The 17,502-nt window shown below is 55.7% G+C and overlaps 1 protein-coding gene across 1 annotated transcript; it reads right to left on the bottom strand.

The window, feature by feature from the left end:
* Positions 1-3,105: 3,105 nt before the first annotated feature.
* PEX11G (peroxisomal biogenesis factor 11 gamma) lies at positions 3,106-10,784 on the bottom strand. The gene is made up of 5 exons (XM_065875259.1): positions 10,699-10,784; positions 9,146-9,334; positions 6,564-6,742; positions 4,122-4,184; positions 3,106-3,505 (listed from the first exon to the last, which is right to left on the bottom strand). The coding sequence occupies exons 1-5, from the start codon at positions 10,756-10,758 to the stop codon at positions 3,199-3,201; spliced, it is 798 nt and encodes a 265-aa protein (XP_065731331.1). The 5' UTR covers positions 10,759-10,784; the 3' UTR covers positions 3,106-3,198.
* Between the last annotated feature and the right edge of the window lie 6,718 nt (positions 10,785-17,502).

The following is a 17,502-nucleotide window of genomic DNA, read 5'->3' as shown; positions in this document are numbered from 1 at the left end:
GCAGTGGGGTGGAACGCTGGAGGGACCCGTGTGGCCTGGGTGGTGACTGTTGCCAGCAAGTGCACAGACGGCCGCCTCGCGGGCACCTCAAGTCCAGTGAGCTGTTGCAGCTTATTGTCAACAAACACCCAGGAGGAGGGAGAAGGCCGCCAGTCCAGCCTCAAGGCGAGGCTGTAGGTGTCGGGGATGGCGTCGCATGTCCATGAACAGTCCCAGGGTGATAACTGGGTCAGACCCACATTCCAGCTCTGGCCAAGTGCAGGCTTGGGTGCCAGGCGGGAGGGTGGGGCATTCCAGCCTTTTCCTGCACCCCAGGCTCCCCAGTGGAACCCACGGCCCGAAGCATTGGCGGGAAGACTGAGTCCTGGCGGAACAGGAGCCCGGGCACCCGGGGCGAGGTGACACAGCCAGCAGTGACAAGGAACTGACGGTGGTTCCGGACCTCTCCAGAGCTGTTTCCTGCCCCTCTGGGGACCTCCCCCCCCTCGCCCTTGCCCGAGAGCCTGCGGCACCAGCGAGCAGCAAACAGCAGCAGCCTCCCTGCCCCAGGACACGTGCCACGTCTGTAATCAGTGTTTGTGTTTTGTACTGAGACGCATCAGAGCACTTTAGAAAAGTTGACTTAAGTTCCTGTCCTGTTGTGAAGAGGACATTGCTGGGCCGCGAGCCCCACCCACAGATCCGCTGTGACGCTGTGACCCTCCCAGAGGATTCCTCGGGCGATCAGCAGCTCGAGGCCGCGTGGATATCAGCAGAGGAGATTTCCGGGTGGTGCCGGCAGCTGGGCAGCACCGTGGGCACAGCTCACCAGGACCCCGGGGTCACTCCCGGGTAGAGTCCAGTCTTATTTGTAAAGTTAGGGGTCGAGCAGATGTTCCTGTTTCTGTGGGATCTGTGCACGTTAACCGTGACCGTGACCTTAGTTCACCTGACAATTATTTTTACAATGATGGCAGCATTTCCTCACTGTGATATATGTCGGAACCGCCCTAGAACTTGAGACCTGATTCTAGCAATAAACGTGTCTGAGATGAGCTGACCGGAGTGGCGGTTCTTTGGAGTTTTGTTTTAGGATCACCTGCCCAAAGGTTGGTGCTGCAGTGTGCTTTCGGGGCGGGGGGGGCGGAGAGGAGAGGAGCCTCGGACCCTCTGCTGAACTAGGAGGCCTGAACACCAGGCCCAGGGCCTGCCTGTGATGCCCTGTCCCTCCCATGTGGGCCCAGGACACCACAGCAGTGCTCTCTGCCGCTGTCACCCCTCCTGCCGGGTGCACTGCTCCCCCTGCCCCGAGGCTGGGGTGGGGAATGTAGGGAGGTGGAGACACCTCCCAGGCAAGTGACAGCACCTTCCCCCCGCTGGGCACCAGCTCAGACCAGTGGTTGGATGGACTGCAGAGAGAGCCCAGGCCAGGTAGCCTGCTCTGTTCCCGGTGAGGAAGCCCCAGACGGCGATTCCATCTTGACAAAGTTGGAGGCAGTGCCAGTGCCAAGGTGGCTACAGTGGCCCCCAGGGGGAGCGCTGATGAAGCCAGGGTGCGGAGAATGCCGCCAGGTCCTCCCGCCCTGGCCGGTCCCCTCCCACTTAGGCCGCCCCTGTGGTCCTGGGGCGTCAGCCTCCCTGCTCCCTGACGGAGCACGCGCTCCCTGAGTCCCGCGCCGGGGCCGGTCCCCTGGAACTGTCTTGCTTCACCCCGACCTGCAGCTGAGCTGCCAGCCCAGGGAAGGGCACGGGGCAGGGCGTGGCCACACGGCAGTTGGAGCCGGCTCCTGGTCACCAGCCCACCCAGCTGTGCCTGAGGCCATCAGCTGCATCCCCGCCCCACTGCCCAGGCGGGCCCAGGCCCGAGGGGGACGCCAGCCTCCAGGGGCACCTGTGACCTGCCGTGTTACACGTCCAGGTGTTCACGTGGTCCCCTGACAAACACGCTGCCTTCCAGGTGTTAACTCACTGAGTCTCCCGACAGGTAGGCAGGTGCCGCTCTGACCCCCACCCTAATGTCGCTGGTGCCTCTGGGTGCTGGGAAGGCAGAGCGTGCCCCCCCCTTTACCAGAGGGAAGAGGGACCCCCTCCCTCCTCCTCCTCCCTCCCCTAGCCCAGAGGGAGCCCCCCCCGTTGGATGGGGCCAGGTGGGGTCCGTGCAGCCACCCCAGCTCTTCCCGGCCACGTACCTTCTTTGTAAAAGAACAAAATGTGGTCGAAATCACATGAGACTTTAGGGGCTGTAAACGCCACCGGTGCGTTGGCTCTCCCCGGTGCTTCTGAGTTGTGAGGGAGAGCGCCATTCCCTCCGCTTTCCCGCCAGGACTCAGATGTGGAGGGTCACAGGCAAGAGCCAGGGGCAGATGTGGGCCACCCACCACCCGCCGAGGCCACATGCGTGTGGCCTCTCAAACGTCAGACTGGAAAACAAGCTCGTCCTGTCCTGCCTGTCGTGCTCTCCACGAGCTGGGAGACAGGAGCCTCGGGCGTCTCCAGAGATGCTCAGAGCCCACGAAATGCTCAGACCAGCCCTGAACGGACAACGGCTGCTCTGGGTCCAAGCGGTGGCTGTGAGATGCTTCGGCCATGACAGGCACCCCGTGATGCCCAGGAGCACGAGACCCGGGCACAGCCTGGTGGAGGCAGCATCCATGGCCGGGGTGCCCGAGCCCGCGGGGAGGGAGGACCGCCCTCCATGGCTGAGGGCCGCTCAGGGTCGGCGGGCCGCGCTTGGCAGCGTCGGAGGAGACCATCGGCCAAGGATGCTCCAAAGGCGGGCGGGGAATTGTGGTTTCCCACTGCGGCTCCAGCCTGCAGGAGGCTGAACCCAGGCCCACAGGGGCACCTGCACACCCTCCCTAAAATAAGGCCCAGGGGCACCCCCGCCCGCCCGGGAGAGAGGGCATGTGAGTGAGCGGACAGGAGGGACCGGGGCGTTGGGAATAAGCTCTCACATCTGGCCTCGCACCAGCACCACCACCTTTAATTGATTCTCATTTCACTTTCTTCAGGCCCACCTGGCGCTCGCCATCCCAACCCGGCTCCCCCGCTCACCTTTTGGGTACAGGACTCCGGCCTGCGGGTGCCTGTTCCACTGCACCGAGTCTCGGGGTCTACCCACTCCGCCCACACACACCCGCCCCTCTGGGGGCTCGTGCCCCAGGCTGCTCTGCGCATCCTCTGGCCGCGCCTCCCCACACCTGGCCTTGATCTGCTCAATTAAAGACCTGGCCCCTCACGGGCGATCGCTGCTCCGTGGGAAGGGCCGCCGTCAGGGTTCCGGCTCCCCGGTCCGTCAGGGGCGGCGTAGGCCTGGCCGCCGGCCCCGACTGCCTGGTACATGCTGAGGAGCGAGGAGATGGTGCCCAGGAGGCCCACCAGCCACGGGGGGAAGCGGCCGGCCCACAGGATGCCCGGGGGCAGCCAGTGCACTGCGTTGGCCAGGTCAGCCAGGTTGCTCAGGAGGGTCAGCGCCTCCGACCGGATCTGGGCCTCCATGTCCCTCCGCTTGCCCTGGGGCAGCCGGCTGTGGGAGCAGAGTAGGGGGGTGCTCAGGGAAGGCCCGGGCGCCCCCCGCCCACCCACAAGGGCAGGGCAAGGAGTACTGGGGAGGGAGGAGGACTGGCAGGGCTGCGTCCAGGTCACACTCGCCAGAGGTTGCCCACGGCGGGAGCGAGAGTCTCAGGTCCACACCTCTGTCCTCCTGAACCCGTGGAGCTGGGCAGGGGTGTGGGCAGCTTCTGGGCCTGTGCTGGGAGTGGCCCTACCCTGTGTTCTCTCCCAGGATGAGATAGTGACTGACCTTGGCCCTCAGCAAACGGACTCCATCTCCCATCATCCTCCCTGATGGGGGCACGGCCGTGAAGGCTCAGCCCTGGAGTCCTGGCTCTGCCACTTCCTGCCTAGGGGGCCTGCAGCTAGCCTCAGTTTCCCCATCTGTAAAAGTGCTACATCCACCCAGAGGCAGCAGCGAGGCCCCTCGATGTGGCACACATCATGCCCCCCCAACAACGGGGCCTGCACTGGGCGGGGCTGATTGCTGGTGACTCTGAGCACCTCCCTGGCTTGGGGAGACCCTCTGGGGTACCCAGCCTGCAGGAAGAAGTCGGCCTGTCTCCTGGGCAAAACCCCGGCCATCGTACCTGGTGAGGGCTGCCAGGGGGCTCCTCAGCCTCTGTCTCAGCTTCAGGACCATCCACAGGGACCTGCAACATCACAGAGGATGGGGTTGGAGAAGCCGGGTGGGGTGCGCAAGGGCCTGAGGGGAGGCTCCCGCCTGCCACTGTGGCCACAGGTACCCTGTAAAGTTTGCCAGCCTCGCCAGTGGGTGGCTCCATCTGTCCTGCGCCCTTCTGGAGCCCCAGAGCAGCCGTGCCTCGGTAGCTCCTGGGGACTCATCCCTAAGGCAGGCCCCCCACCTACTTGGGCTGCAGGTTTGGGAGTGTCCAGTGCTTCTGACCTGGCCAGTCAGGCTCCAGCCCGGCCTCTGTGAACCATTGGCCCCAGGACCACAGCTCCAAAGAACATTGTGCCACGTGCAGGGTTGATGACCCAGCTGGGAAGCCACCCCTCTGTGGATGAGGACACCGAGGCTGGCCCACAGCCGGCCTGGGAAAGCTGTTCCCCTCCCTGCGCCTCGGCTGGCTCACCAGGGAAATGGGGTCCAGATGGGCGCCAGGCCTGTCCCCTCCCCCCACACACACACCCTGGACACTGGCCAGACCTGTCTGAGGTGAAACTAGATGACCTTTTGGGCCCCGAGGGCTGGTGTCTGCAGACTGAGGAAGCGGCCATCAGATGGGCATCCTCTAGAGCTCCCTGGGGACTCTGGGGCCCTGGTGGTGTCCAACCAGGCTGCTCTGCACAGCCCTTGCACCCTGCAGCCTGGGCTGTGGGGCGTGCAGGGACGTGAACGTGCCGAGTCCCGCCAGTTGGAAGGCTGACCTCAGCCGGGCTTCCTGACTCAGAGGTCCGTCCAGGGCCGGATCACATCTTCCCAGCCACTGTGTACCCATCCAGTTGACATGTTCCCTGAGGGGACGGGACAGAGGGCACCACCCGCAGTGAGGTCAGTGGCTCCGCATCAGAGCCACCAGGGGGGACTCAGGCAAAATGATGCTTCCTGGGCCCCCAGACCTGAAGAATCAGAACCTCTGGGAGCCTGGGCCAGGCACCTGCATTTCAACAACCTCCCACATGACTCTCCGGCACCCTGGGGTCTTAGGAACCCCCGGTCATGATGAGCACCCACTAAATGCTTCCCAAGCCCTACACCCTTGCTCACATCACATACAGAGAAATGAGGGGGAAACTAGAAGCTCTAAAACTGAATGGACTAACAGGCAGCGCATATTCATCCTAAAAATGGGACTTTTAGGGCAGTGACAATATTCTGTATGATACGTCACTGGTGGATACATGTCATTATACCTTTGTCCAAACTCACAGGACGGGCAACACAGGGCGTGAACCCTGATGTAAACCATGGACGTGGGGTGATTACGCTGTGCCAGCGTCGGTTCATCGATTGTAACAAATGCCGTGCTCTGGTGCCGTGTGGATGGTAGGGGAGGCTGTGTGTGTGTAGGGGGTACGTACGTGGGAACTCTCTACTTCCGGCCCCGTTCTGCTGTGAACCTAAAACTGCCCCCAAGAAAAAGTCTATTAAAAAAAATTAAGGGAACCAAGGCTGCCCCTTAAGTCTCTTGGGGCCGGAGGTCACAAGGCAGCCTGCGGAGACGCTGCAGCCTCAGAGCAGCCATAGCCCAGCCCAGGCTGCCCAATCACGTGAGGAAGGCCAATGCCCAGAGAGACAGGCCAGCTCCACGACAGCCACTGTGGCTGTGAGGGGAGCTTACATCAAAAAGGAGCCACAGGCCTCCCTGGTGGCGCAGTGGTTAAGAATCCACCTGCCAATGCAGGGGGCACGGGTTCAAGCCCTGGTCCGGGAAGATCCCACAGGCCCCGAGGCAACTAAGCCCGTGCGGCCACAACTGCTGAGCCTGCGCTCTAGAGCCCGCGAGCCACAACTACTGAAGCCTGCGTGCCTAGAGCCCAAGTTCCACAACAAGAGAAGCCACCGCAATGAGAAGCCCACGCACCGCAACGAAGAGTAGCCCCCGCTCGCCGCAACTAGAGAAAGCCCGTGCACAGCAACAAAGACCCAACGCAGCCAAATAAATAAATAGAATTTTTAAAAATCAAAAAACAAAATACAGATGGAGGATGGGGCCACAAGCTGAGGAATGCAGGCAGCCTCTAGAAGCTGGAAAAGGCCAGGAAACAGGTTCCCCCCTGGAGCCTCCAGAAAGGAACTCAGCCCTGCCCACACCTTGATTTTAGCCCAGTGAGACCCATTTTGGACTTCCAACCTCCAGAACTGTTAAGATGATCAATTTGTGTTGCTTGAAGCCGCCGAGTTTGTGGAAATCTGTTTCAGCGGCAATAGGGGACGGATACAGTGAGGTGGTGAGGAGGAAAAGCAGAGGAAGCAAAGACCCCCGCGCCTCCAGCCTGTCTTTCCGTCAGCCTGGGGATCTCGGGTGTTCCCTTCCAGCCCCCTGGCGGGCGGCCCCGCTGCTTACCTAGCAATCCCCAGGAGCAGGGAGAGGCCCCAGAGGGCTGTGCTCAGTGTTAACCACGGCGCAGACTCCACGTGGAGGATTTTGGCGTCGGCAGCCCAGGCGATGTGCTCACAGGGGTAGTAGAGCTGGTCAGCCAGGTTGCCCAGGACAGACACGCAGCGGACAAAGATGGCCTCCTCCTGCAGGACCGGGAGAGATGGGGGCATGGGCCTGGGATCAGACCTACCCACTGCCCACGTTAGGCGCCCAGGCCATGCCACGTGGCAGTCACAGGGCAATGTCCAGGCCTGGCAGGCTGGCCTATAGCTGGCACTGCAGGAGAACAAAGGCCTGATTTCTCAGCAGTGTGGTCAACATTGCCCAGCGGAGTGGCGGGTCTGAACTCAGCCACTCAGTGGAATCCCCCAGGGAGTTTCAAAAACGCCACACCCAGCCCCCAGCCCCAGGGATTCTGCCTCACCAAGGCTGGGGTGGGCCCCAGCACCAGGAAATTTCTTTAAGTTCCCGGGTGATTCCTGTGTAGGACAACTTGGGACACCCTGCATCAGAGGCTTCCTAGCTCCTGTGCGTGGGTGTCTGGTACAGGACCCTGCGAGGGGAGCAGGGGAGGCAGCCCCACAGGGAGCCCTGAGCAGGCAGATGAGGGTGGCCGGGTGGGCTGCCACACACCCGGTGCCAACTTCCAGCAGGCGCTACGCTGCAAGGCTTGGGTCAGCTCCCCCAAAGCAGAAAGGGGTCACCACCCCTGCCAACAGGCAAACTGAGGCTCTTAGAGGAAGCTGCCAGCTACCCCATCTCATACAGGGATGGGCCTCAGGCTGTTGAGCTGCAAATCCCATGCCCTCCAGCCCTGAGTCCTGAACCCCTGCCTGCACCCAGCGACGCAGGGCCAGTGGAGGCTGCCGGAGCCCCTACCCTGGGCTCCGCTTCTCAGGTCCGGCCCCCTCAAGGCCTCCAAGCTGGCCGGGTCGCCAGCCAAGTCCTTCACTTCTCTACCTTTAACCTCGTCATCCTCACTGCCTGCCATACCCTCTGCCTCTTCTCTGTCGTCCCAGGAACCCCGCCCTCCCAGCCAAGGCCCCACCAATGCTCGCTGCTCGCCTCCTTCCTACTGGCCAGCTGTGATCCTGCCTCCCTCTGGGTTCTGAATCCCACTCCAGCTCCGCCATCCTGTCTGGGGCCTTCTGGGGTGTTCTGGCACACTTCACCCCTCCGTGAGGACGGGGCCTCCCACCCCCACCCCAATGTGCTCATTCCACTGGTGTTTCCTGAGAAGCAGCAAGGTCCGGGCCCTACGCTGGGGAGGAGATTCTCACCGGGGCGGGAGGTGGGAGCGGGGGTGGGGACCAACAAAAGAGGTTCTTGTTCTGGCCAAGGGACATAGGAGATGCAGGGAGCCCCCCACCCCTTGCCTGGGGACTCAGGGGAGTCCTCACAGAGGAGATGGGGGGGATGCACAGGAAGCTGAAGAGATGGGTGTCAAAGCAGGAGGAAAGTCCAGGGAAACACTTGAGATTGGGGATGATCAGGCCACGGGCACTGGGGCAGAATGGGGGAGCATTGAGTAAGTGAGTCAGAGAGGAGACCCTTGGAGAGCAGTGAGGAGGGGCAGGGCAGCCCAGGAAGGGGGCATGACTCAGCCGGGCTGGCCCAGGGCAGCTTCTCAGCCCATCCCCTGGGGGGCACAAGATCATACCACCACCCAGATGAGGAACACTGCTCTAAATCCACTGGTGAAATGATGCATTTCTGTTGTAGTAACGGCAAGATGTAACTAATCTACCTGTCCAACAGGGGATCAGTTCAATAAATCACCATCTGGCTATATATGTGTACTATGTGGCCATAATGAAGGAAGAAGCTTCTTTTTTTGTTTTTTGGGTTTTTTTTGTTTATGGCGGCACCACGTGGCTTGCTAGGATCTCAGTTCCCCGACCAGGGATGGAACCTGGGCCCTCGGCAGTGAAGGCATGGAGTCCTAACCGCTGGACTGCCAGGGAATTCCTGGAAGGAGCTTCTTTTGGATTGATACGGAATGACCTCCAAGTTGTACTGTTACGTGAAAAAAGCAAGTGGTAGAAGAGTGTAAATGGCATGCAACTATTGATGTAAGCGATGTGTATTTGCCTGTGCAGGTGCAGGAGATCTCATAAAGGAAACACAAGAAGGTGACAACAGTGGCTGCCTCCGAGGAGGAAAATTGGCGGCCAGAGGGTCAGGAAGGAGAGAGACTTTTTAATCATGTAGTCTTTAGGGATGTGCAAACGTATGAGCTAACTTTTTTAATTAAAATTGAAATGAGAACATCTGATGGTGTCTCCAAAAGAACTAACACTGGGGACTTCCCTGGAGGTCCAGTGATCAAGACTCCACACTTCCAATGCACGGGGCGCAGGTTCCATCCCTGGTCAGGGAGCTAAGATCCCACATGCTGTGCAGTGTGGCCAAAAAAAAAAAAAAAAAAGTAAAATTGAAAAAAGTAATAAACTGCCCACATGATTGCCTTTATAAAGACCAGTCCATAAGACGCTGACTTCCCCGGGGTCCACACCCCCTCCCTTCAGCCCAATGCGCCCTGTTACCTCTGCCCCCAGGCCGTACTGCTTGGTGTAGACGAACATGGCCACGTCATCAAAGAGTCGCAGGACGGTCCTGCAGTGGCTGAGTTGGGAGGACAGTGCCAGCAGGCGTGTCCCCACTTCTGACCTGGCAGGACATTGTTCCACCAGGACCCCGCCCACCAGCTGGCAGCAGTACCCCAGCGTTCGCATCTGTGGGAAACCGGAAGCAGTCAGCATGGCCTTGGGGCAGGACTGAGCTGGATCACCCCTGACCTGGCCGTGGACCCCATAAGATCAAGTGGGAGGACGAGTCTCCATCAACACACTTCCAGTAAAAGCCAAAAGTTGAAAAGGATACTTGTAGGTGGGATAAATGGAGACACATGACATCATTGTCCAAAAGGCACTGGGAAACTAACAGAGTATTGGCTCATGTCACTGAATGGCACAGTCTTTGGAGACATATGTGATGGGGACAAGAAAGAGAACCCCCCCCCATTTCCCACCTCCTGGATCCTCCTTCTCCCAGCATGTAGGAGGGCTAGGTGGAAATGTATTGAATATATTTGCATCTACCTGGCTGCACGAAATTCTGTGGCTGGGCTGTGGATTGGGAAGGTGGCCAGGCCTCAACCCAGTGGACAAAAGGATAATTTGTTTTTATTACTTTAGTGAGAAGGAACCCAGTGGTGATTTGGGAATCAGTGGGTGATTTGGGGCATGGTGAACTGGGTCTGCATCACCACCCTTATATCTTTATATCATCTGCTTTTCAGAAGATACTTTTTCCTGTTGTTTTATATACTATTTTTACTTGTCATTCCTTTTCAGCACCTTTGTAATGGCAAAAACGCTGCAATTTAAATGTCCAGCTTGGGGGCATTTGTTAAAACCTGAACACCCAATCATACGGGATTTGATTGGAACCTGAATGCCCAGCTACTGGTACACTCCCTAGTACAATCTGAATGCCTACCTGTAAAAGACTGACTGGGACAAGCTCAGAGTCTGACCTCAGGGGCCTGGAAGGAACAATCTAAGTACCCAACCAGAGGCGATGTGGTGAGATCCTAAACATCCAGCCATAGGGAAAGCCCTGCAAAATCTTAAGTCCCCGTATGAGATTGTTTGGGACAACTCAGGGACCAACTACAGTGGCCTAGTCCGATCCTACATGTCCAGACATGGATTTGTTTGGCATGGAAATGTCCAGCCAGGTTGAATTGGCCAGAACCACCTAGGTGCCCGACTATAGGGGATTTATCAGGATCCAAATGTCCAGCCAGAGGGGACCCTGCAACATCCTAAATCCTCATACGATATTGTTTGGGACCCAACGACCAGCTACAGTGATCCGGCCGGATCCCAATGCGCAAACGTGAGGATCTGGTTGGTACTGTAAATGTCCAGTCACGATGGGGTGGCCGGAACAACCTACATGTCCACTACTCGGGGACAGGGCCTCTGCCCTGGGGGATCGTGAGTGACCCCGCTCCCTCTCTGGCCTCAGTGTCCGGGTCTCGGGGCTTTGGCCCGACTCCGAGACCTCTGGCCGCGCTCCACCCCAGCCTCACCAGGCGGTCGCGGCCCCTATACGACTCCAGCGCCGACGCCAGACCGCTCAGGGCCACCATGGTGATCCGCCGTGACGTCACCTCGACGTCAGCGCGCCGCGCCAGGGGGCGGGCCCGGCACCAGGCTGCGCGCTCCCGGGAACGTTCTGCGCAGGCGCGGCTGCGACTGTTTGTGGGGCACCTGACCGTTTGTCTGCTGCTGGGAGGGACAGAGTTTGCAGCCTTGGGGCCGCCACGTGTGCGCTCCCCAGGGCCTGTGCACCCAGGTGGATCCTCGGAGTTAGCTATCCGTGTTTTCAAAGGTAACCAACTGCCCACACACAAAAAAATATTCCAAGCAAAAGCACCAACCTGTTTGCCGTGGTCCAAGAAGGGAGTTCTCTAATTTTCCTGCGTCACCCTTTCTGTATTGTCTTCTTGTCTGTAGGGAGCATGGATGGCTGTTGTCATATCATGTACGGCATTCTTAGAAAGTCAAGGAAACTTGGGGGAATTCCCTGGCGGTCCAGTGGTTAGGACGCTGTGCTTCCACTGCAGGGGGCGAAGGTTCAGTCCCTGGGACTAAGATCATGCATGCATGAATGCATAAATAAATAAACTCTTCCCCTTTAAAAAAAAAAAAAGTCAAACGCATAGAACCGTTCTAGAAGAATAGATGAGAATCTGATAACTGGAATTGCACCAGAGAGGATAACTGGGTGGCTGGTATTGACAAATAAAAACGCACACTGTGAGAGCTGTGAGTTTCGGGGGTTTTTTTTGTTTTGTTTTGTTATTTATTTATTTTTGGCTGTGTTGGGTCTTCGTTTCTGCGCGAGGGCTTTCTCTAGTCGCGGCGAGTGGGGGCCACTCTTCATCGCGGTGCACAGGCCTCTCACTCTCCCAGCCTCTCTTGTTGGGGAGCACAGGCTCCAGATGCGCAGGCTCAGTAGTTGTGGCTCACGGGCCTAGTTGCTCCGCGGCATGTGGGATGTTCCCAGACCAGGGCTCGAACCCGTGTCCCCTGCATTGGCAGGCAGATTCTCAACCACTGCGCCACCAGGGCAGCCCCAGTTTCCGTTTTATTGAAGGATTTACTGAGGGCACAGCCTCAGACAGCTCTGAGGAAAAGGTGGGGGGAAGGTCAGTATATGTGTGACTTTGGAGAAGGGTATGTGTAATCACACATCTCAGGAGAAGGTAGCTTCTGGTCACAAGGAACAAATACCGCAGTTAAGGATTTTAGTGCTTTTCTTAGTTTGGAAAGATGCAAGAATCCAGGCTCATAAAAAATTTGTCCTGAAAATATCTATGTAAAGTCCTGCCAGTTTTCCCCGAGCAGAAAGAGCCTCATTCCTGATCTTCGGCCCTGAACTCCTGTCAGGGTTTGATGAAGGTCAATGACTGCAGTTGCCAATGACTCAGTCCTTGTAGAGCCAGACGGTGAGCAACATTCTTTGGTTGTCACTGAGAAGAGATTAAAATGTTCACCTTTGCACTGTTTTGTAGCTTTTGAATTTTGTGCAGTCCCTATGGACTAGCCGGTCAAAAAAATCAAAGACATTTTCTCAAAAAGTTAGCATAGCCTGTTTCCTTTTTTTTTTTTTTGTTAAATTGAGGTGAAATTCACATAACAAAAAGTTCAACATTTTAAGATATACAATTCAGTGACTTCCCTGGTGGCATTGTGGTTAAGACTTTGCACTCCCGGGCCTTCCCTGGTGGTGCAGTGGTTAAGAAGCCGCCTGCCAATGCAGGGGACATGGGTTCGAGCCCTGGCCCGGGAAGATCCCACATGCTGCAGAGCAACTAAACCCGTGCGCCACAACTACTGAGCCTGCGCTTTACAGCCCGCAAGCCACAACTACTGAAGCCCGTGCGCCTAGAGCCCGTGCTCCGCAACAAGAGAAGCCACTGCAATGAGAAGCCTGCGCACCACAACAAAGTGCAGCCCCAGCTCTCAGCAACTAGAGAAAACCCTCGTGCAGCAGCAAAGACCCAATGCAGCCAAAAATTGAATAAATGAATAAATAAATAAATTTATTAAAAATAATTTAAAAAAAGACTCTGCACTCCCAATGCAGGGGGGCCAGTTTCAATCCCTGGTCAGGGAACTAGATCCGATATACGTGCTGCAACTAGGAGTTCACATGCCACAACTAAGGAGCCTGCAAGCCACAACTAAGGAGCCCGCCTGCTGCAACTAAGACCCAGAGCCACCAAATAAAAATAAATAAATAAACATTAAAAAAAAAAGATGTACAATTCAGTGGCATTTAGTACACTCACGTGTTGCACAGACATCCCACCTTTAGAGTTTTAAAACGTTTTCACCACCCTCAAAGGAAACTCTGTCACTCTTTCGAGCAGTCACTATTCCTCCTCTCCCTAACCCCTAGCAACCACCATCTGCTTTCTGTGTCTACGTACTTACCTATTCTGGATATTTCATATAAATAGAATCACACCACATGTGAACATTTGTGTCTGGCTTCTTTCACTGACCCTGTTTTTGAGGTTCATCCACATTGTGCATGTCTCAGTACTTCATTCCTTTTGTGGCTGAATAATATTCCATGCTCTGGCTCTGTCACATTTTGTTTATCTGCTCATCGGTTGATGGACACTTGGGTTGTCTCTACCTTTTGACTCTTGTGAATAGTGCTGCTATGAACGTGGTGTGCGTGTACTCATTCTAGTCCCTGCTTTCAATTCCTTTGGGCATATACCTAGGAGCAGAATTGCTGGATTATAGGGTAACAATGTTTGACTTTTTTTTTTTTTTTTTTTGCAGTACGTGGGCCTCTCACTGTTGTGGCCTCTCCCATTGTGGAGCACAGGCTCCGGACGCACAGGCTCAGCGGCCATGGCTCACGGGCCCAGCCGGTCTGCGGCATGTGGGATCTTCCCGGACCGGGACGCGAACCCGTGTCCCCTGCCTCGGCAGGCGGACTCTCAACCACTGCGCCACCAGGGAAGCCCAATGTTTGATTTTTTGAGAAGCCACCAGATTGTTTTCCACAGTGGCTGCACCATTTTACATTCCCACCAGCAATGCACAAGGGTTCCAATTTCTCCACATTCATGCCAACACGGACTATTCATTTTAATAATACATTTTAACCCAGCATATCCAAAAATATTGTCATGCCAGCATGGGCTCAGTCCGGACTAACGTACGTACGTTTTACCACCTACTCCCCCCACCTCCATCCTCTTCTCATGGTGCATCAGCTTTCTTCTTCCTCTTCCCAGTCAGCTGAGGAAATGCCTCTACATACTTTCCTCCTGTGAAAGATTGCGTCTGCTCTCCTATTTTTCCTGAACCTAAAATAATTAATAGAGGTCAGGGAAAGACAAGCTGGCTTACCAGTAAGGAGACACAGATGGCACATCTCCTACTAGCTGGGAAGTGGTATCTCACCGTGGTTTTGTTTTGCATGTCCCTAATCACTAACGATGTTGACTGATCTCCTTTATAAAAACAAAAATTTCCTCTTGATTTTGACTCCTATTACTCTCCCAGCCTCATTCACTCCTATCCAACCACATTGCCCTTCTCCTGTTCCTTGAAGTTGCAGCCCATACCTGACTCAGGACCTCTGCGTGTGCTGTTCGCTCTGCCTGGAAGGCTCTCCCTCCAGATACCCACATGGCTCCTTCCCTCACCTCCTCCTCATGTTTATTCAAATGTCATCCTCTCATGGGACCTCCCCTGCACACCCTCCTGGGCACTTCCTGCCCACATTTCTTGCTGCCTTATTTTTCTTCTTAGTTGGTAACACTACCTAACATGACTGTCTATGTTGTGGCTTAACCTAGTCATCTAGTTATTTGCCTGGTTGTCTAGTTATTTGTATCTCCTCAACAGAATGTGAACTCCACCAGGGCAGGGCTTTGGATCTGTCTTGGTCACAGCTAGATCCCCACAGCGTGGCACAAAATAGCTTCTCAATAAGCGGTGTTGCCTGTGGGGCTCAGCGCCCTGTCAAAAGCTCACTGTTTCTGCTCCATCCACACTGTCCTGGGAGATCCTATCCACTCCCACGATTTCCCTAGCCACCCCTTTGCTGGCCTCTCCCCCCCATCTCTCTCCAATCCTGCCCTGTCTACTGCTCCCACCTGCTCCCTGGACAGTTCCCCTGCAAATCCTACAAGCCCCCTCACACTCAGCTACTCCCAGACTGACAGCAGCGGCATCTTGCTCTTCTGTACTCCCATCTCGAGGCGACCCATCACCCAGGCACAGCCCTGGATATCACTCTCACCTCTTTACCTCAGTATGCCCCTCCCATGTCCCAAGAGCCACCAAAATATCCCTGGAATCCATCTACTTTTTCCCAGCCCACATCCTCCTCCATAGGCAGCCCCCATTCCCTCTTACCCAGACCCCAAGCCCCAGCCTCCTTCCGAGGGCCTGACTTCCCCAAGACATCCAAGAGACTCTTTAATCCTCACATTCGAGCACAGTCCTCCTTGCTTAAGACTTGGGTGCAGGTGTCTGTGTGCTCCCCAACCCCCTAACTGGGGACACTGCTCCATCAGCAGAAAAAATCCAGGGACTTCCCTGGCGGTCCAGTGGTTAGGACGCCACACTTCCACTGCAGGGGGCGCAGGTTCAATCCCTGGTCGAGGAACTAAGATCCCGCAAGTTGCATGGTACAGCCAAAAAAAAATAAAAACAAAAACTATATACACACACACACAAAAAGCAGAAAAAGTCCAAGCCAAACCCAAGGCCCACAGAGGGAAGGGGGCCCCTTGGGCTGTGGAGCGGCTCCATGAGTGACTGGATCCCTTCTCTTGAGCCTGTATTGTCCCCATGGACCTTGTAAAAACACAAGGCAGGGCTTCCCTGGTGGCGCGGTGGTTGAGAGTCCGCCTGCCGATGCTGGGGAAACGGGTTCGTGCCCCGGTCCGGGAGGATCCCACATGCCGCGGAGCGGCTGGGCCCGTGAGCCATGGCCGCTGAGCCTGTGCTCCACAGCAGGAGAGGCCCACGTACCGCCAAAAAAAAAAAAAAAAAAAAAAAAACACAAGGCATTTCTCTGATGCCTGCCGTGCACCAGGCTCTGTTCTAGGCACCAAGGAAACAGCAGTGAGTCTTGTAGGCAGGGCCCCGCCCTCCCAGTGTCTGCCACCATCTGGTTAGGGCTGAGCTTGACCTTTGGGAAAGAGACAGGAACCGGCCTGGCATTCACAGCTGGCCTTGTGGTTGCTAGGGCCTGGCCTGGCGATCACAGCATTTCACAGAACGCCCGCATTGGACAAGGCCACCCTGTGACCGTGGCTGAACAAGACAAAACAAGCCCACTCCATCATGGTGTCTGAACACAGACAAAACATGAACGTTGTCCAACTCACAACAGCAACCAGACATTTCCTGGCTAATCTAAATGACTTCTGTGTCTTTGCCAATCGCTGCTTTAATCTTACTTCATTCCTTAGACGTCGTGATCCAAATTATTGTTTCTCTGTTAGGGTGTTACCTCTCCCCCTTGCTTCCTGACAGCATCCAGGATCTACACCCTCCTGGGTCCTCCTTTTCCCAGCGGGCAGGGAAAATGTATATTTGCATCAACCTGGCTGGGCCAAAGCCCTCAGCAGAGCCCTGGGCTAGGGAGCAGGTAATGGGACCTCGACCCAGTGGACAAAACAACAACTTTGCTTGAATTTAGTGAAAAGGAACCCACCGAGTACATAAGTCCTGGAGCTCAAATTCAACGTACAGGGACGACAGACCAGAGGGCTGTATTATAAACATTAAACCCGCCAAGAGACCAGATGTTAATTGTTGCAGACACTAGAAAGAAGTGATAGTTATGTGACACCATACAGGTGTTGGCTAAGGCTACAATAGCAACCATGTTGCAATAGAAATGTGTCAGAAATCGGTATGTTGTATACCTTAAACTCACACAGTGTTGTGTCAACTATATGGAAAGGAAAGAAGAAAGAGAGAGAGAGAGGGAGAGAGGAAGGAAGGAAGGGAGGGAGAGAGGGAGGAAAGAAGGGAGAGGAGAGGGAGGGTGGGAGGGAGGGAAGGGAGGGAGGGAGAGAGGGAGGAAAGAAGGGAGAGGAGAGGGAGGGTGGGAGGGAGGGAGAGAGGGAGGAAGGAAGGGAAGATCCCATTCAGTAGGTGATTTAGGGCACCATGAACTGGGACAGGTTCACCACCCTTACATTTTTATTTCATCTGTTTGTTAGTTGTTTTTGGTTTTTTTTTTAAGAAATTGCTTTCTCCTTTAAAAAAATTTTTTGTATTGTGAAATATACATAAAACTGACCATTTTAAACATCTTTAATTGCTCAGTGGCATTAAGTACATTCATACTGTCGTGCAACCATCCCCACCCTCCATCTCCAGAACTTCCTCATCTTCCCAAACTGAAACTCTGTCCCCATTAAGCGTCAACTTCCCATCTCCCCGCACCCCCCTTCCCTGTCCTGATGTTTTTATATATTATTTTTATTTGTCGGAACATCTCAAAAAAAGGAAGTCAAATTCCCAACCGGTAAAAAATCCAACACAGAGCAAAGCCCCGCTTACTGAAACCTCCCAGGAAGCACCTAAGACAAGCAAGCCCAAGTCTGATAGGTCCATAGAGTATGCCCTCCCCGCTGCAACAGGTAACAAGCCCTATGTGTTCAAATACCTGTGTGTTCCTGGTGGTCTTGGGGCTGGAGGTGGAGAGCACAGATGTCTCTAAGGCGACATTGCAGGTATATGAGCCCTGGAGTGGCATTAAGCGGTACAGTGACTCAGACGGTTCGGCCTATCCTGTGCAGAAGAGTGTTCGATAGCAGACAAGGAGGAAAACCTGG

This window comes from Phocoena phocoena, chromosome 3 (genome assembly GCF_963924675.1).
Source record: "Phocoena phocoena chromosome 3, mPhoPho1.1, whole genome shotgun sequence".
NCBI classification, from domain to species: domain Eukaryota; kingdom Metazoa; phylum Chordata; class Mammalia; order Artiodactyla; family Phocoenidae; genus Phocoena; species Phocoena phocoena.
This window is presented reverse-complemented; position numbering and strand designations above follow the sequence as displayed.

Bases quoted from the DNA above. Each gene is read 5' to 3' on its own strand.
- PEX11G (XM_065875259.1), bottom strand. From the start codon at position 10,758: ATGGTGGCCCTGAGCGGTCTGGCGTCGGCGCTGGAGTCGTATAGGGGC. The intron at 4,185-6,563 runs GTAAGCAGCGGG...GTGATGTTGCAG, and splicing joins CTGCTCCTGGGGATTGCTAG to GTCCCTGTGGATGGTCCTGA. The intron at 3,506-4,121 runs GTACGATGGCCG...CTGCTCCCACAG, and splicing joins CCCCTGGCAGCCCTCACCAG to CCGGCTGCCCCAGGGCAAGC.